Source organism: Callithrix jacchus, chromosome 2 (assembly GCF_049354715.1).
Source record: "Callithrix jacchus isolate 240 chromosome 2, calJac240_pri, whole genome shotgun sequence".
Lineage (NCBI taxonomy): Eukaryota > Metazoa > Chordata > Mammalia > Primates > Cebidae > Callithrix > Callithrix jacchus.
This window is the reverse complement of record NC_133503.1, coordinates 127,230,044-127,255,463: the sequence shown is the minus strand read 5'-3', so window position 1 is coordinate 127,255,463 and position 25,420 is coordinate 127,230,044. Positions and strand designations below refer to the sequence as shown.

At 37.2% G+C, this 25,420-nt stretch overlaps 1 protein-coding gene across 5 annotated transcripts in view; it reads right to left on the bottom strand.

The window, feature by feature from the left end:
- Positions 1-551: 551 nt before the first annotated feature.
- The window catches only part of HAPLN1 (hyaluronan and proteoglycan link protein 1), an 88,613-nt gene continuing 63,744 nt past the window's right edge, over positions 552-25,420 (bottom strand). For 3 of the 5 annotated variants that reach the window (XM_054252133.2, XM_002744793.5, XM_017969802.4), the window contains 3 exons: positions 13,331-13,702; positions 5,236-5,538; positions 552-2,693 (listed from right to left, as the gene is read on the bottom strand). In XM_054252133.2, coding sequence (XP_054108108.1) covers positions 2,404-2,693; positions 5,236-5,538; positions 13,331-13,702 — 965 coding nt within the window. In that variant the 3' untranslated portion in view covers positions 552-2,403. The remainder of the gene's footprint in view (positions 2,694-5,235; positions 5,539-13,330; positions 13,703-25,420) is intronic. The other 2 variants (XM_035291248.3, XM_078365880.1) reach the window with 1 other exon arrangement.

Here is a 25,420-nt window from a genome sequence, read left to right as displayed (position 1 = left end):
TTTCTTTTTCAGTCATGCTCAGTGAGACATCTTGAGGAATAAAGTCGGAAATAGACATTTGGTGGAAAAGCAGCAAAATGAGAACATTAAAAAGACTCATTCAAGTAAGAGTCTAAAGGGCATGGAAATTTTGATCCTCTGAGCAAAATCAGAAAATAAAAATTCTGCTCAGCAGTATTCATTGTGTTACGATTTTTTGTTTTTTACACGAATGGAAAAATGATGTGTAAATTAATATAGATTTTAATCAGCTAACAGTCACTGCAGAGATTTTGATCAGCACCAATTCCTATACTAGTAAGAATTTAAAAGTTAAGAAATGCTACTACATTTAACATTATAAAGGTAGAGTTCTGGATTTAACTGAAAATTAGATGCTTACTTCAATAGAAATTTGTTCCCACTTGCATTTCCAACAAAATTATTGGAACATACATAATAATAGTTCAAGTATGGACTTCTTCCAATGAGCTAGCCCCCACATTTGAGGTGTTAAGAGTTGTTATTTAGGAGATAGTCCCCTCTTTAAATAATGTATAACCTCATCCTAGACCATTTAGGTATCTTCTTTAATTTAGAAGTGCAAGTTCTATTTATACCACCAGTGTTTGGGTTTAAACCTTACGAACTCTTTGGATTTATAGTTCGTACAATTTGCATATCCAACCTAACTTAAAAATGTGCATGCATAACATTGTCATCTTTTAATAGTAAAGCATCTGAAAATTTTCAGATGTTTTTCATGAAAGGATCTACTTTTATTTACAATATTTAGTCTGAATAATATATGATTATAGTTATGGTTTCATGGACTTCCAATTGTTCTATACCTTCCACACACATAACTCTATATTTATAGAGTAAATTTATTAGAATTATTACAGAGCTTTAAATGCAACCACAATCCATTCAGGAAACAGATTTATTTACTCATGTTCATGGGAGGAAAATCTACATAAAAACATTCATGAAAGCATACCAACTATGTCATACTTGGATTGTTATAGTAAATCCCATTTATTAGAACTCATTGTGAAATAATGGGAAACCACGAAATGTAATTTGAGTACAAATATTGGTCCCTGTGGGGTCTCAGCAGTCATAAAAATATAGGAAAACAGAGCTTTATTTAAGATTGAAGCTGCTAATGTGGATAGTTGTGTTTTGAAGCTGGACTTAACCTTTTATTTAAAGCCCTGAAGATTTCAGTGTAAACTCTTTGATGACAGCTTCAGCATTTAATTGAAGCCTAATTATGACCAGCAAGGAAAGTGACATCATTAAACACATTTTCTATTTGGGATAAAGTTTAGAACTGCATTTTTTATTTTTCCCCCCAAACATAGGCACTAGTTGGGTTTTCTAGTGTATGTACAAATAAGAATAATAAGAATTTTGAAAATTGGGTCTTTGTTTCTGAATTAGGCATTTCTTTTATGATGTAATTGTTTTTCATATAATGTAAATAAGAAATATTAAATAAGTTTAAAGTTATTTTTATAGGACAATAACATTTCATAGGCTAACAGAAAGTCAAGCTGCTAAATTTTACAATTTTTCTGTCCAGCAGTTTATCTATATAACTGCCCTGAGTAGATGCTAAATGCTGCTTAGCAAATGGCCCTTAGAATTTAAATACAACTCAGTAAAGCTACTCAAAAGATAAAACAATTCTTCTCAGACATGTGTAATTTTAATTATAGGAAGGTAGAAGTCTTTCACTGGTTAAATATTATCTGCTTATTTATGTCTCATATGTCATATAAATGGGATTATTAAGGAATTTTAACTGTGCTTGTTACTATGCATTGGAGTCCGTATGAATGTTTTCTGTATTTTGGTCAAAAAGGCAGGATTTTAAAGAGTAAAATATTCTGTCTATTGGAGACTTGAAATATTAACTCTTAGAAAGGTATAGATTGTTCCTTTGTGAAACGGAGTTTTGTATAAACTCAGTTTATATAAAGAAGGCTGTATTTCAAATTTGTTGCTCTAATTTGTTTATTGTAGTGCATTTCAAAATTGTACAAATACGTAAAGTTTGTGCTTGTGGAAGCTGCTGCTCTGAGTAGCTTTACTTTCCTTAATTTAATCTTAGCAATTCTCAAGCTATTGCATGCCCCGTTCATGAAAGGATACTTTGTTGGGATGATACAGCTTAAAGAGTTTGGCTCTAAAGTCTCCTTACGTAGAGCTTCCCTTAAATTTATATTAATTTATGATATATATTTAATGATAGCATTACAAAAAACAAATCAATGAATTGGTCTTTATGAAAATGACTACAGTAAGTAAAAAAGGGTTATCACAGTTTTGGTAACTTTCATGAGTTCCAATAGGAAAAAAAAACCACCTTTCACATGTTCTTGATGACTTTAAAACTGACGCGCTCTAGCGGCACATTCAGTTGTATGCTCTGAAGCAGTAGACACCATACAGCTTATGCTTTTTATCTGGGAAACCCACGAAGCGCACTGCAGCCTCAGTAGGACTGCAGCGCCTTCGTGGCCTGGAGATAGGGTAGCGGACGCTGCCATCAGCCAACCAGCCCGCATCACAGCGGTCATATCCGAGGAGTTTCCAGGCAGCAAAGATCTGGCCCACTTTTGCAATCTGAGCACCATCATTGCGACAAGCTTGCACCGCTTCATCATAGGTCAGTTTGGTGGGGTGGATCAGATAGTAAAAACGGCCTGTAGAGAGAAGGAGACAGAGTCACTGGGCTGGTCGGCAACTGAGCCACGCAGAAAGAGCCAAAAACGGAAGTGGTTCCTCAATGAAGTAGCCAAAAACGGAAGTGATTTCTCAGTGAAGTGGGAGATAGAGCAATGTTTGGACAACTTTTGTAACACAGAAATGTCAGTTAAATGTAGTATCCCTAGGTCACTTCCATTAGATTAATTTTTTCCCTTGCCCCTTAATATATGTCCAGACATGCCCCTTTCATAGTTTTAAAAAGAAAAGGGAAATGGCAGATGCAGTTTCTGTTAGCTAATTAGTGAGTAAAAGAGCCCTTCTGTGGCACTAGAGAAGACAGAATTCCATGTCAAAAGCAAGGGCGATTTAAATTCTAGCTGTAGCAAGACTGAACCCCAGCACAAGTTTCTGGAGAGGCAAAATTTGAATGTGAAAGGATCAAAACACATTCCTGACATAAAAGTCCATTTAAAAAAATCAAAAGCCCTCAAGTCCTTTTCATTCCAGGTATCAATAAGACATTATTCTCATTCAAAGACTACAGTATGAAAGTGCATGAAATACAGGAAGTCACTTGCTGCAGATAATACGTACTCAGAATGTAAACCTAATCTCTGTTGGTTCGCTACCAAAGGAGACAAATTTGTTTATTTTTTTCAGCTTCCATTGGTTGGAACACTGACACCTATTTCTTGATTTCACTAGAAAGACAAATTAGTCTCGACCACTTATTGAATAGTGTTAATTACTGAGATTCCTTCAATATGTATTAAATATGCGTAAAATGTATAAAATATCACTTCAACTGACTAAAAGTGATACATACACACTGACCGAAGATTTTCTCATTCATCTTAGTTTTAGGTAGAACCTAATGAGACTCTCTTGCCTGATTAGACATTGTAATATGATGTTCTCCTGCCCCTCATTAGACATAGGTTACTGAAGTATAAATTAATGTTTGCCCTTTCTTACTAGGCTGAGATGATGTGATCTGGAGAAAGGGTAGTGGCTATTGGAACATTAACTGGAGATTAAGTACAATTATCTATACCAGAGTTCAGCAAACTCAGCTCATGAGTCAAAATTGGCCTCATACCTATTTTTGTAAATGAAATTTTATTGGAATGCTGACATCTCCATCTGGGTTTAGTATTTTGATGGCTGCTTTTTGTGCTACAACATACACATTTACAATGAGCAGTTGCAGCAGACACCACATGGCCAACAAAGCCAAAAATATTTACTATGTGGCCCTTTACAGAAAAAGATTGTTGGCCGGGCATAGTGGCTCACGTCTGTAATTCCAGCACTTTGGAAGGCTGAGGCAACCTTACCATGTGAGGTCAGCAGTTGGAGACCAGCCTGGTCAACATAGTGAAACCCTGTGTTAGCTAGGTATGGTGGCACGTACTGTAGTCCCAGCTACTCAGGAGGCTGAGGTGGAAGAGTCACTTGGGAACCTGGGAGGTGGAGGTTGCAATGAGCCAAGATCATGCCACCACACTCCAGCCTGTGTGACAGACAGGGTGATACCTCGTCTCAAAAAAAAAAAAAAAAAAAAGTTGACCCTTGACCTCTAATCTCTTTCTATTTTTCCCAAAGCATATCAACAGGGACCTGAAATATAAATGATGGGGCCAGGGCTTGCATCATGGGTGTGTGACCTTGTGACACCACACAGGGACCCACATGTCTACATGTAGAAGGGTTCTGCATTTAGTTCAATGTTCTGCTGTCACCATCTTAAAATTTTAACATTTTTGAACAAGGAGCTCCATATTTTCTTTCCTTCTTCTTTTTTTCTTTTAGAGAGGGAGTCTCACTATGATGCCATGTCTGTTCTCAAACTCTTGGCTCAAGTAATCCTCCTGCCTCAGCCTCCCAAAGTGCTGGGATTACAGGCACGAGCCACTGCATATGGCCCACATTTTCATTTCACACTGGGCCCCACGAATTATGTGGCTGACTCTGAAGGGAGCAAGAGAAGGGCTGAGAGGTGCATGAATATAATGAATCAGTCATCAACACTGATGCAACGTTTCCTTCTGCTTTCACTTGGAGAGTTAGCTCTATTTCCTTTTTCTTGCTTACTCCCCACTTTGTCCTGAGTTTTGTTGATCATCTATGAATAAATGCACCTGTGATTGAGAGAGGGAGAGCATGGGTAATAACAAAGGCACGCTTCCTTTGATAGAGAGAACCACATCCTATGGAGGGCACACACTGGCAGCAGCAGCATCTTGGACAGTTGGGAACAGACCTCAGGCCTCATGACAGTTTCAACTATTTCATATAAAAATGGGATGAAATAAAACGTAGGAGTACTGGAAATATGCACTTTTGCTTGACTTATGTGGATATTTAAAAATAATGACATTCAAGAACTTTTTGTATGTTTTTAAACTAGAGTAAAACTTCAAAGCTTGTTTTTGTTTGTTTTCCTAAGAAGATAAGATTAAAAGCCAAGTATAGTTAGTAGTATAGTATGGAATGGTCTCTGAGACAGGAAAGAAGGTAATACAGTTATTATCTTACCATTGAAATTGGATGTAAAACAGAAAACATCATATCTGCTTTTATCTTTATCCCAAAATCCGTAGTTCCTGACTCCAGGCACGGTGTTCTGCCCCCCACAGGGCTCTCTGGGCTTTGTGATGGGATATTGCACAGAGCCATCACTGAGCCAGCCGGCATTGCACCAGTCCAGCCCGCCCCGCCAGGCATCATACAGCTGGTCAAAGGAGGCGATCACAGCATCCTGGTCCAGACACACCTGCTGCGCCTCATGGAAATTGAGATTGTAGCGCCCCAGTCGTGGAAAGTAAGGGAATACCACACCTGTCCAAAGGAGAAGGCAAGGAGTCATTAGAAGCCCCAAAACTAACAAGTCTAAGCAAATCCCACCTAGCTGATGAAAACTATAACAGAGCCTCCATCAGATGAGGCAAAAGTTTTTTGTCAACTAGCAACTGTTTCTCATGATCCGTTTCCCCTTTAAGCATCCTCTCAGTTCTGAGCATCTCATGATCAGGTTTTTGCTTGATAACTTCAGTGATTTATTGCTTTTGCTAAGAGTTCAACTCTAGCCTTAAAAATCTCTTTTCTGAAGAGATCTGTCTGCAGATTACAGTTTCCAAATAGACCTCCCTGAGAACATACCATCTGCTGCCAGTTACTAGCCCTACAAGGGGTTACTACTGAGCACCTGTCATCTAGGGAGAGTTAGTATTGAATACTAGGAGCTGGTGGCAGATACAGAAATACTAATGTTAAATACTAAGAGCAGAGGAGATGTAGTGCTCAAAGAGAAAGTATTTATCAAAATTCACGATGTTTTTCTTAGTAATTTTTCCTATATAATTAGTAATTTAGTTTTATGTAGTCTTTTAAATATATAAGGAAGCATATTAACAAATGATTCAAATGCAGATATATAACTCTATTTATATGATCTTCTAATAACTTGCAGATAAGCAACCTTCACATAGGGGGAGGCTTCTTATTTGGTGAAACTCTTAAAGCAAGCTTGCCCAACTCATGGCCTGCCAGCCACATGCGGCCCAGGACAGCTTTGAATGCAACCCAACACAAATTTGTAAACTCCCTTAAAACATTATGAGATATTTTTGTGATTTCCATTTTTTATTTTTTTTTGTAGCTCATCAGTTATCATTAGTGTTAGTATATTTCATGTGTGGCCCAAGACAGTTCTTCTTCCTCTAATGTGGCCCAGGAAAGCCGAAAGGTTGGCTACTCCTGCTGAAGTGAATTCCTTTGCGTATCTAACGAGAACATAGTAAACAATTTTATTTCAGATTAATAAGACAGGTTTGTACAGTGAGACACTCCTCCATAGAAAGCACCATGGTCCTCTTATATGTTTACTTTTAATGTAGCTCTTATTTTTTTTTTCCTGCTCTTAAATAGCACGACTAAAATAAGGGCTTTCATTTAAAAATATTTCCATTACTATTTTTCAATTTCCACATTTATATATTGCAAACTGAACATAAGGGGTTTGAAACATTTTTATTATTAACAGAAAAAAAGCTTCGCTAAGCTTGTCCTATAAAAGGTAGGTACAGAATAGACATCCATTGATTGACTAATGCCAAATAATTAAGTTAAATATTTTGAGGACAGAAGTTCCATAGCAAATGTTAACAGTGTGACTCAGCATTTGTTTTGCCTGGGAAGATGTTATGGCTTTCCAAAACACTTCTTTTGTTCAAATAATTATGGGAGGTGCCCGAGCTGCCTCACAACACTGCACAATTTTCTTTAAAGGCTGAGGATTACCAAATAAGAAAGAAAAGTTGCATCACTTGCTGGACTTTGAAAAGGACTTCTGTGTCAAAATATTTCTCTCATGGTTATTAAAAGATAACTAATTTAGAATCATTATTCAAGGGCTTGCCTCAAATTTTTGAATATAATTAGAAGTAATTAGTATTTTAGCACGTGGAATGCAAACATTTGCCCCACTGACACAGTAATTTGGTAAGTTACAGCACATGAGCTATTTTATGAGACTGCAGACGCTATTCAAGACGATATACAATCCACTCATAGCATAACCAGTACACGGGAAATATTTCTTTAATAAATTGTCCTAAAAGATTCTACAAGAAGAAATTTCAGTGGCCTTAAATCAAGCCATGTCCACTGAAGGCCTCTGTAGGACACGTTTGTCCCTGTAGGGCAATCCAGCTGGCACCATCCATGAAAGGCAGAGCTCCAAGGAGGCTTCCTGATCTCATTCTGCCTTCTCAGGTTCTTGGCTGAAGGATCTATAAGCTGAATTAGAGCCAAAAGGAAGGAGTAAAAGCCTCTCTTGGTTGCCACTAACTCCTGTGGTGAGTGGGAGGGAAGACTTGGAGATGATTCTATCTAAGGAGGACTGCCCAGGCACTGAGTTGGGAACCCAGGGAGTGCTGGGAAAAACCCATTATGGTGCTTTGGTCCCTCATGTCTTTTATCCTCTTTCCTCAGCCACCCTGGGAGTGCTGATGAAAAGGGAAATCTTCAATTTATTCATTAGAGATTCCCTTTTTTGCTAGATCTTAAGTGATAGAAATCTCAAAGTATCTCAACCTGAAAAGAGAAAGAAACCAGTGGGGTTGACTTCCATTTCCAAAATGGCTGAAGACGGTAACAATGGAGAAGGCAGAATATTTTAATTTACTCTAATTTTAAAGACCTGCAAAACCGTTTAGGTTTAAATTCACTGTAGTGTGTTTTTTGTGGACTCTCATCAGCATCAGGAAAGACTTTTGTCTAGTAATTTGTTTTTGATTAACCACTAAACGTTACTCAAATATAATTGATTTAGTTCCAATCCAGTGCTGTATATTTTTATTTGAGTTGTTTTCAAATGTAACATAATTTCATGCAACCTTTTTTAGAAAGTGAAACTTATATTACAATTTTGGTATTTTTCGATTGTAAGAAAAATCCAACTAACTGTTGTATCAGCTCAAATGATTTACTTAACAAATTTGAATTACTGTTTGATATGCTGGAAAGAACATATCCCAAGTATATCAAGGTAAAGCTCTATGCTTTACTGGAAGTTTTAAAACTTACCCTGTATTCTATACATTTCACATACACATTTCAACAATACGATGTTTTTATAAGCAGGGCCATTTTTGGAACGACATGATTGTTATATTAGTATTTTATTTGTTGACTTATTATACTTCTGGCTAGTTAAGATTTTAACATCCAATTGCAGAAACCTTCTTGGCTCTGTAGAAAAAATGTGTAATTCTTACAGCTGAATTATGGAGCAAATGGTTCCTATTATCCTGTGTTGCAAAAATAAGAAAAGTTAAACTTTTATGGGTGGGAAAGAAGGCGGTGTGATTATTCAAGGAATATCTGACTAATGCATCCTTCATACTTATATATCAAAAGATAATCACAAGCTCATAACTTTCTGTGAAAGGCTGGTATGTATCATTACAAAGGAGATTAGTAAGGATGATACATTATATGGGAAAGAATAATACCAAATGATGTGAGCTTAGTTACTTGAAGTACATTTGGAGAACAAATTCTTCAAGATTTATAATTACCCAGCCCAATTCGTTCTAGTTGTTGGCAAATGAACATATGAAAGGTTTCCACATCCTGGGACATATAAAAGTTAAAGTAACTTAGTTTTAATAATTACATAAAGTAAATATTTCTAGTAATAAAAGACAGAGACCATGTAGCATAAATAATATGACCTCCCTTAGTGCCTCTCATAGTGCTTATCAGTGCTATGCACATATCTGAAATTATGTTTCTATTTCTGATAGTTCTCAGGCAATAATTTGTATATTTAGTCCCATTTTCAGCAATGGAAGATGAACACAGTGGAAGTTTAGAAGCATAAATGTCATGTTTTGCATATCATTTAATTGTGTATTTACTGATTGCTGAGCCCAGTTGATTTCTGATTCTGCAGCCCCAGCTTGTCGCTAAATTCCTAGTAACATTCTTTTGTTATATCTTTATAAATCTTGTTGCTTGTTGGGTGCTATTTCTAGGTAGATAATTGGTGGCAATCAGAGGGCTCTGCCCTATCCAAGATTCTGTATGAAAATACTGTGTTTCCACATCTAATTCCAACTCACAGGGAGATCAGTCTTTGTTAAAGATTTACAATTTTTTTTTTTGTTAGTGTGATTATACACAGTTCTTAAGCAACAACTAAGAGCAAGGCACTGTGCTTGGTATTCTCGGACATAGGTATGGGTGTGGCCCCTTCCTATATTTGACAGAATCCAAGACAGAATAAATATATATGGTTTGGAGATATATATATGATATATCTCCAAACCATATATATGTATATATGGTTTGAATTTAAGACAGAAAAAAAGCTTGTAATACAAATAGGAGCTATATAATTTAAGCATCATGAAGAATATTTTTTTTCTAATTGGTAACTTTTTTGTGTGTAAATAGCATTTAACCTGGTATTAAAGGACCAAAACAATTAAAGATAATGTGCAATTACAGTTGGAAAAGCAGCTCAATCAAGGCATGTAAAATGAGATGCTTCCCTGGCTTTTTGGTGCATGTTAGAAGATTGACAGGGAGCTTGAGTGACAGTTACCTGACTGATTGGTAGTCACATGTAAGAATGTAATTGATAATGAAAAAGATCAAAATAGGGAACGAGAGCTAAAAAATGATAACCAGAAGATATGTCTTTTGCTATATGTGGTTCACCACAGATTTCAAACTCTTATGCATATAATCTGCTGCATCTTATTGTCTATCCCAGAATATGTGGAGATTGTCCTTAGCTTATGTCAAGTTTTCTTTTTTTATGACTTTTATTTTATTCTTATGATGATCTTAATTTGTTGTAATTTTACTTTGAAATATGAATCCACATCTTACTCTGAAGTATATTTAGATAAAGTAATATCCCATCTAAGTCTTTTTTGAAAATTATTCAGTGGTAGTGGGAGTAAAAAGGCAAAATAAAATAAGATTGGTTGTATCATGATACTTTTTGAATCTGGATGATGATACATGGATTCATTATAGCATTCCTTTTACTTTTCCAAATGTTTGAAATTAGTGGCAATGAAAAGTTAAAAATTTTTATCCCACCCTGTCACCAATCTGAGACTGAATGCAGGCAAGCTGGAATGCTGTCGGTGGTATCTGTTGTTCACATTTTTGCTTTGAGAAATTTCTCTGTCTTATCTGTGATGCCCTCTCTCCTGCTTTTTCATGCTCTTTACCTTTTGAAAGGCTTACCTTCATGGTCTAATTCAAGCATCCTTTTCTTGTCCCCTCTTTTTTTTTTTGAGACAGAGTCTCGATCTGTCACCCACGCTGGGGTGCAATGGCGAGATCTCGGCTCACTGCAACCTCAGCCTCCTGGATTCAAGTGATCCTCCTGCCTCAGCCTCCTGAGTAGGGATTACAGGTGCTCATACCATGCCAGGCTAACTTTTGTATTTTTAGTAGAGACAGGGTTTCACCATGTCGGCCAGGCTGGTCACAAACTCCTGACCCCAAGTGATCCACCCGCCTCGGCTTCCCTAAGTGCTTGGATTACAGGCGTGAGCCACCACACCCAGCCAAGTGTCTCTTTCTTAAGAATGGTTTCCATGACTCCCATATTACATGCACTTTTTTTGTATTTGAAAGTTTAAACACTTTGTATCAAACATTCTTTTACTTGTAAACTATTTACTGAGCATGAATTTTGTTCTTGGCACTTGAATGTCCTCAAGTAGATCATGTTTAACAGACAAAGAAGTTAACAAATATTTACAAAACAATAAGTGATTAGAACTATAATGGAAGTCTACTTAAGGCACTATGAGAACACCATGGAGGAGGGAGATTTAACAGCTACCATCAACACAGGACAGGTCCTAGCTTATCACTCCCATAACTTGGGGCCTTTCAGAATTTTCTGAAGCCTGAAGCTGCTGAATGCTGCTGCCTTTTTAAAGCCTCTCTTCTACCAACAGAAACTTTCCCTTTCTTGCAAATGCTCACATCATAGTGGAGTAGAGCATAGGCTTCATCCAATGCCTTTGGTATCAAATTCCATCTCTAGCTCTTACTAGAGCTAGGCCTGTTATCTTAGAAAAGGTGTCTGTCTTAAGCTTCATCTGTAAAGAAGGTTTACTGAACATGAACAAAATAAATAGAACATATGATTATAGAAATTTGTACCCACTTATTTTACTGACTTCTGCCTTATTTCATTAAATTATTTTAGAATCTTTAATGGACTATACGACTGTTGAATGAAAAGAGCAAAGATTGGAATTCTTTCTCTCTCATGGCACCAAAATAGCATCTGTAAAAATACGTATCAATTAAACTGGTTTCTGGGATCACATTTACTTAGCTCATATGCATATATGTTATATGGCAGGGAATGTTCCCTAAGTATGGAGAATCTGAAGATTTGCAATGGTGAAGAGCCTAGGGGAAAAAAACAATTATTTTCTTAGTCTCCTTTCAGCATCTCTAATTGTGTCTTGGAGGAGCCTTGATTTGACCCTGTAATGCATTACGCTCTAACATATGCTGAAACTCCTTTTAAACAATGAGAGCAGCCTTCATGTTCAAAGCCGCCATCCAGCAGTGGCATCCAGCTAGAATTTTGAATACCTTATGTTTAGTATGTTTATTTTGATGATTTCCTTCTATTTCTCATAAGCTATACTGGTTTCTTTTTATTTAGTTTCATTTTGTAAAATAAACAGAGACTTTAAATATTGCATGCAAATTACTTAAGTTTAGAAAATATTGTGATATATAAACATAGGATTTTAGAAGAAAAAGTAACAACCAATAATAGAATTCAAACTCATTTAATGATAAGTGACCTGCCCCAGTTACAAAACATACTGGAAGAGTTGAGGTGAACCTAAGCCTCTTACTAATACTAGCGCAAGGCTCTCTCAAAGGGGCAACCTTCAATGCCTCTTAGATAAATGGGTCTCAATTAACATTTGATGACAGACTGACTTCTCTAAGTCAACTCCTTCCATCCTGAATTATGCCAATGTTCATGGATATTAATGTGAATCAGTACAAACTTAAAGCACAAGGTGGCATGTACTCAGGGGACAATAACTACCTCTGAGAGATAAGGAAAGGTCACAAAAATGTACTTCACAATGCTGTGCAGTTCATTAGATATATAAAGCAAATACATCTCCATATATGTGATAGGATTGTATGGGATTCGAAAGGTCAAATAGTCAGTGATATACTAGTGAATCAAACAAATATTTTTCCAAAAGGCACAAATCTGTCCTTGGGGGTAAAAGGAGTTTCTAGCAAGCATTAACTTAGAGTTTTATGTAGATAAGGAAGGAAGGCATTCTGTCAATGCTGCCAAAATCCACCCTTCAGTGTAAAGTAATGCTGAAATTTATGAAAAATAAGATGTCTTGTGATACATGAGAAACTAAGGAGAGGAGTGTCTCTAGAGGGTGGACATTGGGCAGAGGGGAGGCAAGGATGGCAAGGATACTTTTTGTCATACAGTTTTGTATACATGTTGGTTTTTGAACCTATTGAATGGCTTACATATTTAAGAAACAGAATTTTCCCACAAAATGCCCTGACCATTTGATATTCAATGACTAAGAGACTCTGAACCATTACAAAACTACTTCTTTAGAAGAATGTTTAAAGAAATCTAGAGATTAGTTTCTTGTTGAATACAATAACATACATTTTAGTTAGCAGATGTCCTTTACAAAACATGCCATTGTTTTGAAACTGAGATAATTTTAGAAACATAATTAAAAAAAAAAACAAGCTGAATTTCTCAATAACCTATAATGGAATTTAAATTTTGACCAGCATAGGGCAGTTTCTGAAAACTGTTAATTCAGTTCCACTGCACATTTCTCCTAGTTACAAATAGCTTCAATTTTGCACATAAGTATGGTGTGTACATTTCAAACATGAAAGCTGGAATCATAGGCAGACCGTAGAATACAAAAGAATAGAAAAATATGCTAGGAATGGAGTTTTGAGTTTTTCTCTTTAATACTGTGGTAACCACTAGACATTACTCTTCATGAAAAAAAGCGACTACTAGTGATCATTTCTACATTGAACGTGAATTGTAGAAACCTACCTTGTAAGTCCACTGCTACCACAGCAGTATCATCTTCTAATCCTTCAATCACCTCACATTTATATCTCCCATAATCTTCCAGAGTGAGGTCTGTGATAACCAGGGAAGCATCGTTATCACTGCCTCCTTTCAGAAACACTCTACCCTGGTAGCCTCCATAGGTTTTTTTGTGGTATCCCATGGACACAAAAACATCCACTTCCTTGAGGTAATCTGAAGTTAGCTTGGTCCACTTAATTCGGATTTTATGGATTCCTGAGCCAAATGCTGTAGGGTCTCGGTAAAATTTACAAGGCAGTGTAACATTGCCACCTCTGTGTGAGAACACCTTGGCTTGCTCTGCTTCCACAAGTAGACGGGGGCCATTTTCTGCTATGAAATTAAAAAGGAAAAAAAGAAAATAACCATTAATATACCTTCAGACATTTTTGTAAAATGAAATATGTTACATATACAGGACATCTGACAAAGGATAGCTTTGGGTAATTAGCTTCTCTATGTAATCTCTTTTGAACCATATAGAAAGGTACCTCTAGTAACTAGAAAATATCTCTAAAGTTGTCATGTATTTTAAACCAAAGGGGAAGAAGTTACATTATCAACAGTAAGAAATATTGGATCTAAGACTCCATAGTTATCTGAAGGTCAATGATTTCATGATAAATTCTATTTATTATGGTTTCCATTTTTTAATTCTACATTTAAATATCAAAAATGTAGAAAGAGGACCAAGAGAAGTGAGAGAGTTGCATGACTGTTTCATCAATATAAACCCAAACATTTTAAGGTAAGATAAACCCAGCTGGGCTTTCTAATGCAATAAGTTTGTATTGTACTTAACAGGCAAAATACAAAGCAACATGATTCACTTTTATTACACTGTTCTGGGCAGAGAACTCAGAATAGCCTTACATTTCTGGCTTCTAGTCAAATATACACCTGTGTTGTGCTATTCTGAAGCATTTCAGGAAATATGTATGTATTCCATTTGCACAGAAAGGCTAGACAAAGGTATTTTTAGTAAATGCTTTTGACAAATTCCAGATTTTGGAATGTGTTCCTCAAAATCTGAATGTTAAAAGCATATCCAAACTTATACTTCTTTTCTGATTAACCAAATAATTATTTGCTTCTTTACTCCCTTCAATATCCGTCCATTCACTCTCTTTGCTTTCTGCGATGTCTCATTTTGCAGTTATCTTATTACTTCCACCATTCCTTTCCTTGCCCTTTTGTTTTCCTCCAAGTCCTTCCTCCAAGGACTTTATTGCCTTCCAAAGAGCACCACAATACCCTGAGTGCGCCAAGTCAGCAGGTCTGCCGTTTTCTACATAACAGCTGTTATTTTCAGATCTTGGCTTTCTCTGGGGTTCCCCCCTGGCTAGCATATTATGCTTTGACCTTGACAGTGTCTCTTGAGGATGTGCAAGATTTGAGAATGAGAAAGTGATATAAGAGCTCCTGGATATGGAGCCACCAAAGCTGCCCTTCACATAAGTCTGCAGACTTCCTGCCGTGGGCAGATAGGTGGTGAATAATCCTTCGCCATGAAGCATTTAAGATGTCCAAATCACTGAGAACAGTAGCCATGTTGAGACATATGGCAAATATAGGATTTGGATTTTAAAATAGAAAGTGTCCAAAAAATAGACATAGCATTTCTATTTTTATCACATGGCAAACAGAATTAATATTTTTAATGACTATATCATTTCATTTATAGTGAATCCCAAGCCTCAAAAAGCTGAAAAGTTTAGCAAAGTCATCAATGCCTCTCACTTTGAATAGATAATGAAATTGTAGGATCATGGCTTCATTTAGTGTTTAGTTAAGATAAATCACAAATCCAGCTCATTAAGCATTTCCTTTATATTTTATTCTTTATCTCATTGTTTAGGACCATAGAATCTCAAGCTATAAAAGATAAATCTATGCAACTCTACCTTACATATAATTTTTCCTTTACAATATCCACAATGCCTGTATCCAAGTTCTATCTAAACAGCTCTAGTGTCTGCTTTCTAGGAGGAGGAAAAGGTGCTGTCAACTAAGTTTTCTCAGGAATGCCCGAGGGTCCTAGGGAACATTTCCCCACCAGTATCTTGTGGGGGGTAAGGGTGGAGGTGCGAACACCCCAGGAGCTGGGACTTCCCATGCTGGAACATAGTTTAGATATGACATATAGCTATAAGAGATCACAGTTTCATTATTCTTTCAAGTTGTTTAGTTCAAAGTCAAAATTAATGCCCAAATGCACTTGCATAGGGGATATTATAGTAGTTGTGAACAAGGGCTTTAATGTGACATAGACCTTGGCCTAACCTCACTTTCTCAATTTACTAGCTCTGTATACTTGGGCAAGTTGTGAAACCTCTAAGCCTAATTTCCTTATATGTGAATTACAGAGACTAATACCTACCATATACAATTAACCTAATACACATAAAGCATTTAAAACAATGGCTGACCGATGCTAAGAGTGCACTACTAAGCTGTTCCTACTGCATAGATTTTACACTGTATTTTCCAACTAAGATACTGCCCAAAATAGAGCATAATTTTGACATATATTAGTTTTCCATCATTTCACTTATTTATAGTTTTGAATCATGTGGAGTAAAAAGTAAATACATAAAATGCCACCTGTGAGACTTGGAAATAGGAGACTTGGAAATTTGTGAGGTTTAGTGTAATCATCAACTCTTCCAGAATGAATACAAGGTCTAAACATTTTATAAATTAAAGGGTTAAGGCAAAGATCAAAACTCTTGTATAAGGGACTCAGACTTCTAATTTTTTTCTGTGGTTAACTGTAAACCATCTTGCAGTATTTTAGAAGTGTAGGTTTCTGATTATGTTTTTGTTTTAAATCTACTCCAGCATTGTGAATAGAGGATGACTTATGTCGTGTAATGTTGAAAATTAAGTATACACCAAACATCCACTGACCTGCACAAAAAATAGTTTTTCTAACAAGCCTATCAATATGTATAAAATTCTACCATCCTCATTTGTTTTGGGGTGTGTGCGTGTGTGTGTGTGTGTGTGCGTGCGTGTGTGTGTGTGTGTGTGCGTGTGTGTGTGTGTGTGTGTGTGTGTGTTGAGGTAATAGATCCCAGAAGTCTCTGGCTGAAATTCAAAGAACTCTAGCAGAGAGATGTAACATATTTAGTGACTGAGGCCATTAAGTTTCCTTGGGCTAAATTTCCAACATGGCTTTGAGAATAATGTTTTTGTTTGTTTGCTAAAGAAGATCTACACTGCAGATTAGATAGCACTGAGCATTGCTGGAGAAGTGATCTGTTGCAGAACATGTAAGATGTGGAGGAATGAGCTCTGGCTGTGAGTCAGGAGCTCTGGGTTCTGTTGCAGGCTCTATCATGCCATAGCTCTTGGACTCTGACAAGTCTACCTCATGAGAACCTTGAGCTTGTTGCAGTTCTCATCAGGTGCTAAGTCACAGGTTGTCATTATAGAGACCAGCCAGGAAACACACTGAATTAGACAGGGAAAGGAAAAGGGATGAAGACAGAGAAAAAGGGAACCACAGGTGCTGATTACAAACTTTGGACACTCTTGCCTAGAGAGTCTTGAATCTAATAATTGGATTTAAACTCCTGAATCAGTTTGAAATTAATGTCTGAATCAAAACTGTTTGATTGGTGCTGAATGCGGTGGCTCATGCCTGTAATCTTAGCACTTTGAGAGGCTGAGGAGGGAAGATCACTTGAGGTCAGGAGTTTGAGATCAGCCTGGTCAACATGGTGAAACCACATCTCAACTAAAAATATAAAAATTGGATGGGCATGGTGATGCGTGCCTGCAGTCCCAGCTACTCAGGAGGCTGAGGCAGGAGAATTTCCTGAACCCGGGAGGTGGAGTTTGCAGTGAGCCGAGATCGCATCACTGTATTCCAGCCTGAGTGACAGAGAGAGACTCTGTCTCAAAAAAAGAACTGTTTGATGAACAGGCAGTTGCATAGCAATTGAAATGTGAAGGATTAAAATAAGCCTTGCTCATTAGAATGAGTCTTGTTTGTTTTTCTTTTTAAGACAATATGGAAAAATAAATAAAACTACACAGTATACAAGTGTTCGTTTCCCCTTTTCCTTTCAGTGTGAAAAGGTGCACGTAAACACTTGCATAGTGTTGAAGAGCTTAATTTTGTCCATAAAGGAGACTGTATGTTGAAAATATATGGCTAACTGGGCAACTGAAGATGTCCATTGGGGAATGAAATTTTTTAAAGTGCAATTTACAAGTAAATAAATTTCCCATTTTCATTAGTGACAATGACTTGAAAGATCCGATGCCCTTCAAAGCTCAGAGTTGTCTCCAGGGGAAACAGCAGGGCCTGGTGAGATCACTAATGGGGACTCACTGAACCACTGGGGCCTCTTATTATCTTACAAATTCTGCTGTGAAATCCAGAGGACATCATTTTGTTTCACCAAGTAATAAAAGCAGTGGCGTGACCAAACAACCGATCTTTATACTTGCTATGAAATTTAGATGAAGACTTTTAAACAATAGGACAAAAACAACTGGAGAAAAACAATTTAAAACTGTGACATTGGACCATTGCCTATTGTTCTTAGTCCTATTAAAAGCATAACAATTTTTTTGGCAGTTCATACCCACAGAAATCTAGGTGATAGAAAAAGGAAAGGGTGCTATGGATAAAAGTTTATTTTGTTGCTGTTATTGTGATTTTTTTTTTTTTTTTTACCTTTTTAGATGGAGTTTCTCTCTTGTTGCCCAGGCTGGAGTGCAATGGCCCAATCTCGATTCACTGCAACTCTGCCTTCTGGGTTCAAGCGATTCTCCTGAGTTAATTCCTGAGTAGCTGAGATTACAGGCGCGCATCACCACGTCTGGCTAATTTTTTGTATTTTTAGTAGAAACAGGGTTTCATCATGTTAGCCAGGCTGGTCTCGAACTCCTGACCTCAGGTGATCCGCCTGCCTAGGACTCTCAAAATGCTGGGATTACAGGTGTGAGCCACAAACTTTATGTTTTTAAGCTGTACAAAGTCACACCTTAAATTTAGGTCATTGTAGTTATACATTTTAGGAATCATCACAGAAAACAATAACATTACATGAAATTGGGAGGTCCTCCTGGAGAAGGAGAAGGAGGATTGGTTGTCAGGGGCTGCCTTGCTCCTCTCTCCTCTGCCACTAAAAAGCCTTTTTCAACCCTCCATCCTCATGGTCCTTACACCACTCATTTTGAAAGTGAAGCCCTTGGGAAGCTCCCTGATACAAACACAATTTCAATGAAAAAAAAAAGTTTGTCTTTTTAAAAGTAATGGACAATTGTGCAAGATAGCCATTCTTGATGTTGGTTACTCTCTCCACTCATGTATGAGTGAAGTAGCCTGGAGACTTTTGGGTTTCTCAGATCAATAATAATTAACCAAAAAACCCAACTGCTGAATGTATTGAGATGGATAAATAAGAACATTAAAAATTATCTCTCCAAGAAAAAGCCCTACCACCATCATTTATTTTTTCCATTGTGGTAAAACATATGTTTTAAAAATTGCTTTTAACCATGTTTACATGTATAATTAAATGTCATTCATTACTTTCACCTTGTTGTGCAACCAATAGCAATATCCCTTTCCAAAACTTTTTCAACATCCCAAACAGAAAGTTCGTTTTTTTCTGCCATTCGAAACTGATAGACACAGACTCAATTGTGAGTTCCATAATGAGTTATTTGGAAAAAAAAAAAGCACAAGGTTTTAAAAATACTTCTTTATTTTGTGATATTTATTGACACTTTAGTATTTTTGGATGTGTAAGACTAACACTTTGGAAGCTGTTCTTTTCTTTAATGTAGCCAAAGCCTGCAGGAGAATGAGCAACCAGCATGGATTTGTGTCCATCACTGTGCTTACCATTGTCTATTGAAAACAATCACTCTGCCTTGTTTACGTTGTTTTTCCAGTGTCAACATAGTGCCTGATGCAAAAAGTGTCTGTGATTGAAATATTCTAGTACTGTATATAGCTTGGGCTTAGCTATGGCAGTAAACATGGCTATTTGAGCTTGCTTTACACCTTACTATCTTTCTGAAATAAAAACACCTTATAAAAACAGTTACACACATTAAAGACACAATATTTAAGTAGAATATGTAATTTAAGCATTTGTCTCTCATTGTACTTTACATACTACATTTGGGTAGGACACATAATTTAGAAAATAAAGAATGCCTTAATTATTAACTTTTAACTTTATAATTATTTTGCTTCCTTCAGAATGGAAGAAATCTAATTTTTCCTGAAACTGCTTACCTGGAGTCAGAAGAATCTATCTTTGGTCAGGATTCTGATGTGTCTAATCAGATTGCATCAGAAACCTTTCCAGGTGCCCACCCCCATCAATGCTGACCCTCTCCCTTCTCATCCAGCCTTTACTATCCTTTCAAAGAGTTCATTACTTTTAATTTGTCAGAGACCAAGTTTTAGCTTGCTTCCACAGCTATTCTTGAATGCAAAGGATCTTGAGCCTCTACAAGGGAAGATAGTACAAAGGGTAGTAGAAAACTGATCTCATTTTTGCCTTGTGCCTCACCTACTTGATTTGAATTTGAAATCTGGAGCCAAGCACAGTGGCTCACACCTGTAATCCCAGCACTTTGGGAGGCTAAGGCTGGTGGATCACCTGAGGTCAGATATTTGGAACCAGCCTGACCAACATGGTATAAAATCCCGTCTCTACTAAAAATACAAAACTTCGCCAAGCTTGGTGGTGCACACTTGTAATCCCAGCTACTGAAGAGGCTGAGACTCACTTGAACCCATGAGGTGGAGGTTGCAGTGAGCCAGGATCACGCCACTGCACTCCAGCCTGGGCGATGGAGCCAGACTTTGTCTGAAGAAAAAAAAGATCTGGAATTTTTCTCTGGCCCATCTTTGCTTTCACCTGGAAGTTCAAACTTTGACCTGAAGATACGGAGGAGTATGTGTGCTTTCAGCATTTGTGAGAATTGAAAAGTTTGTGTAGTTTGGCACAAAGTATATCTAAAAGGATTCAGAAGAAACTAACAGCCTTGATAGACTATGAGAAGTTGTGGGGGAAAATGAGTAGAGGAATGCTTGGGAGATTTTCTCAAGTACACTTCCATATTTAAAAAATTTTGAACCATATGAATATACCTCCTATGCATAAACTAAATAGAAATTGCATAAAAATAAATTTAAAAGTTTAGGGAATTAACAAATAGACACAAAAAACAATCTAGAGTCTCTCTGGAAACTTATACAAGAAGCTGGTAGCCATAATTCTAACATATTATTACAATTGAAAAATTATATTTCTATTATATTTTCAATTATAATTAAAGGATTATATACCTATTGATGTGTTACTAAAAATGTTATCTTTAAACATGTATTTAAAACATGAAATACATGTTTCATCTCATTTCTCTATGTTTTAAAGATACTATTGCCAAAGATACTAATTGCTGTCTAGTTTTGAACCATAAAGGAAAACATCTGTATGCTGAAAATAGGATAAGTGGAGATCGCTCTTGGATATAAAGTGATTGGTGCTATTTTTCATCATCTGTGACCCTGCCTTTTGGTCTCACAGGCTACAGGATCATACTCCTCCCATCCAGTCCACCTCCCAATGCTGCCAGGGGCTTCCTTCTCTGTAAGCATTGTAGAGTCTTAATGCTCTGCTCTTTCCTATCAATCTATAGCTAAATTGTGTTTTTATAATTTCTCAAATGGCATATTTTGCCTTCCTGCTGAGATTTGCATTATCAGATATGATGTGCTATGAAGCATCCTTGTAGGTATTAACCAAATCCATCATTTTCCCTTTCCTTAGAGCTAAATGGATCATGTGTTGGGAAACCGCTCAATTCTAAAATATAGCATTGTTTTGAGTGATGCTGCTTGTAAATGGGTACTATGTTAGGTCGTATTTAAGTTTCATAGTAAAAAATGAAGATAAATTCCATCACTATTTTGGAGCCTGGAGGTTTATCTATGGCAATGTTTAAAAAAGGTTTTTCTAGAACAGTGGAATCCCCCTCCACCTTGCAGAGGATATATAAGACAAACCTTTTCCATATAATCTTATAAATGTGAGCCTCTCTGGTTGAGATGGGCATCACAAGGCCCCAAGGAGCTCTAGGAGGTCAACTGAACATAGTTTAAAAATCACTGTTCTGAGACGTACACCAGAAACTCCGTCAATATCCTGATAAATATTCGGTCTCCTCTTAATTCCCTTTTCATAATCTTTTTCTAGCAGGAAGAAGTAAAGTGTGAGGAGAAAGTTTAGCTCTGTTCTGTTGATAAAGTTCTTTGTGGCTTCTGCCTTTCCACATTAATTATTTCATTTCTTTTCCCAGCAGTTATAGAGTATTAGTTAAGCATATGGACTATACCTCTTACAGTGTGTCACTTAACCTTACTGTACCTCAGTTATCCTCATCAGTAAATGGAAGTAAGTCATCTTTATCCCTGGGTTCTTTTGTGGGTTAAACCCACATTGAGAACTTAGCCTGGTGCCTGGCCTATAGTAAGTGCCCAGCTAATGTTGGCTCTTATTAGTAAACATTTACTTATCCACAGAGTGCCAGGTGCTTCTATCTTCTACACTGTCTTCTTTACTGTGCTCTTCCAGAAGGCAGTTCCTAGAAAGCTTTGGTTTCTGAGAAATTCACGTTTCATCAACTCTTGAGGATTCTCCTAATCTAGTGGTTCTTAACAAGACAGGAGTGAATTTCAGTACTACTATCCTATCTTTCCACCTCTGTCTATATCTATGCCTTTGTCATCTATCTATATCTATGTCTATGTCTATGTCTATGTCTATATCTATATCTATATCTATATCTATATCTATATCTATATCTATATCTATATCTGTGCCCATATCTATCTATCTATATCTACATTTATAGCTACCTATATCTACAGCATGCAATTCTTGTCTGCTCCCTCTTCCATTTCCTTGTGAGTTTCAGACAGTCTGCATTTGGGGAGGATGTGGAATGTGTGTATTTGCAGCTGCCATCCACTGCCTGCTTCTCTTACACCTGCTAAGAATGACAATGGTGGCCTGTCGGAAAAGCTTCTGTAAAGTCTAAGATGTAACTTTCTTTTTTTTAGTGATTTTATTTCTTCTGAAACATAGTTATATAAATTGAATGGAATAGAATGAGGGCCATTTTTACCTATCATGGCATGTAAAGGTGCCATGAAAAGGCTTTGATGTTGCTGTGTGTTCCTGTATGGGTTTGGAACACAAGAGCCAACCTGCCTGAGTTTAATCTCATGCTCATCACCTAAAAACCATGTGACCTGGGTCAAGCTATGTAATTTCTCCCAATTTAGGAGGTTAACCATCTTTTTAAAAAAATTTTTTCGAGATGGAGTTTCACTCTTGTCGCCTAGGCTGGAATGCAATGGTGCAATCTCGGCTCAATGCAACCTCTGCCTCCTGGGTCTAAGTGATTCCCATCCCTCAGCCTCTCAAGTAGCTGGGTTTTAAGCACCCACCACCACTCCCTGATAATTTTTGTATTTTAAGTAGAGAGGGGGCTTTGCCATGTTGGCCGGGTGGGTCTCGAACTCCTGACCTCAGGTGATCTGCCTGCCTTGGCCTCCTAAAGTGCTGGGGTTACAGGCGTGAGCCACCACACCTGGCTGGTTAACCATCTTTACACCATGTTGTGGTGAGTATTCAATGAGATGACTCAGGTAATGCACTTTTTAATGAGAAATACACATACTAAGTGATTTTAAATGTTAATAATAATTTGTTACTATTGTTGTCATTGCTAATTCTGAGGTAACGTTATAGAAGTAATAATCTTAGTATCTTCGTCAACTTAGAGTTGTCTGCTTTGGTTAATAATTTTCAGAATTTAAATTTATCTGTGTTATCAAAGATTTATGGATAAATAACTAGGATTTAATTTTTATTTTTTAGACCTAGAAAAAAACCAACCAGGTTTTCATAATTATAGAGCGATTAAAGAACAAAACAATGAAATAAAATTAAAATATTTCACTAATACGTTGAGTGACATTCTTAATATAAACATACTTTCTAGTATTTTAACTATCTTAGAGGTTTGTTTCTAAGGATGTGGAGAAACCAAAGCATTAGCACCAGTCATTCTTCTTCATTAGGCTGTAATTATCTACCACTCCTTAATTACTGGAAATGTGACTTGATGTGGTAAAGGCGTAGAGCTCAACTCTACTTGTCTCTGCTCAGACCACTTCCACTTTGTGGTGAAGTGTAAGGTTAAGCAATTTGTAATTTGTAGAATTACACTGTTAATTTTATACAGTGATAAGGCTAATATCTTCACTTAGTAAAGAAGACATCAAGATAGTCAATCCCAGAGGCAATAGAGGATAAAAAGGGAAATTTGATTATTTTTACCTAATAAGCAATCTGAATCAATAGTCTACAGTGGGTCAGGTAATAAGTTGAGTGCTGAAACAAAGCAAAAGGTAAGTCAAACAAATGCCCAGGTGGGCAAGGCTGAGGGGAGTGAAGAGAGCACCTGGGCATGATAAGGATGATAAAGAATGGAAAAGGCTGTATCTATTTGGGGAGCACATGTCCCATTCTAACCAGACAGCAGATACAGGTTTCCAGGGATGCAGTCCTGTGAGGGCAAAGGCTGAAAAATAGCAGGCCTTTGGATTTTTCAATAGAGGCTAGAAATGCAATTTTTAATGCAAAATTCTCCTATATTCAAATGCTTGCAATTAAATTTTTTCAAAATCACATGAGAAAAGTAATTCCAAATATCAGTGATCAAGGTTCAGACTCTGGGAAGTGAATATGTGACCCCTGCATTTTCCTTTATCCCACCTGTCAGTATTGAGGGGGTCTTCAAAACTCACACCAGGTCCGTCTCCTTCCCTTTGTCTGCATATCCCCCCTCCTAGGTGATCTCATCTAGTCCCATAGTTATAAATACTACTTATGTGCTGATGATTCCAAAACATTCTCGCATTATACTTCTTCCTGAGCATGAAACTAGTAAACCCATCTTCCTGTTGGTCCTACACTGAATGCCAAATGACTAACTTGAGTCCCCTTCCCTCACCCAAATCTGTTCTCTCAGTCTTTCTCAATTTAATTTACGCCTCCATCATCCATCCTTCAGTTCATGCCAAACTCTAGCATCTGAGCTTGATGTGTCTGTTTCCCTTAATTTCCCATGTCCAATCTATCAATAATTGCTGCCATTTCTTCCTTCAATTTTTTTTTTTTTTCAAATTGGCCCATCTCCATCCTTTTCTATTGCTATCATTCTGGTCCCTGCCACCATGATTTCTTACTTGAACTATCTCAAGGTCCTCCTAAAAGGTAGACTTGCCTTTCCTCTTGGCCCACCATAATCCATTATTCACATGGTCTTTTATAAATGTGAAGCATATTATGTCATTCCTTGCTCAAACCTTTTAAACATTTCCAAATGATTTTGAATTAAGTCTGAACTCTGTACTCTGGACCATTTATACAGTACTGTGGTCTGCCTCCTGCCTACTTTCTGCAACCACAGCCTCCTCTCTGACAGGCTGCAGTGTGTTGGACTACTTTTGGTTTGAAAACATCAAGCTTATTCCAATCTCAGGGAATTTGCATTGTTTTGCTTTTTCTACCTGGAATGCTCTGCCTCTGGTTTTTGATGTAACTGTCTCCCACTCATTATTCACATCTTAGCTTGATGTTCTTGCTTAGAGGGCATCTCCCCATACTCGTCCTCAATAGCAAATGAACACCACTGAGCCCACTGCCCCCTCAGTGCTGTCTCTTATAATCTTTTTTCCCTTAAAAACACTTTTTTTTTTTTTTTTTTTTAGCGCAAGTCTCACTCTATTGCCCAAGCTGGAGTGCAGTCGTGCAATTTTGGCTAAATGCCATCTCCACCTCCTGGGTTCAAGTGATTCTCCTGCCTCAGCCTTCCAAGCAGTTGAGACTACAGGCATGCTAATTTTTTATTTTTAGTAGAGATGGGGTTTCACCATGTTGGCCAGGATGGTCTTGAACTCCTGACCTCAAGTGATCTGCCTGCCTCGGCCTCCCAAAA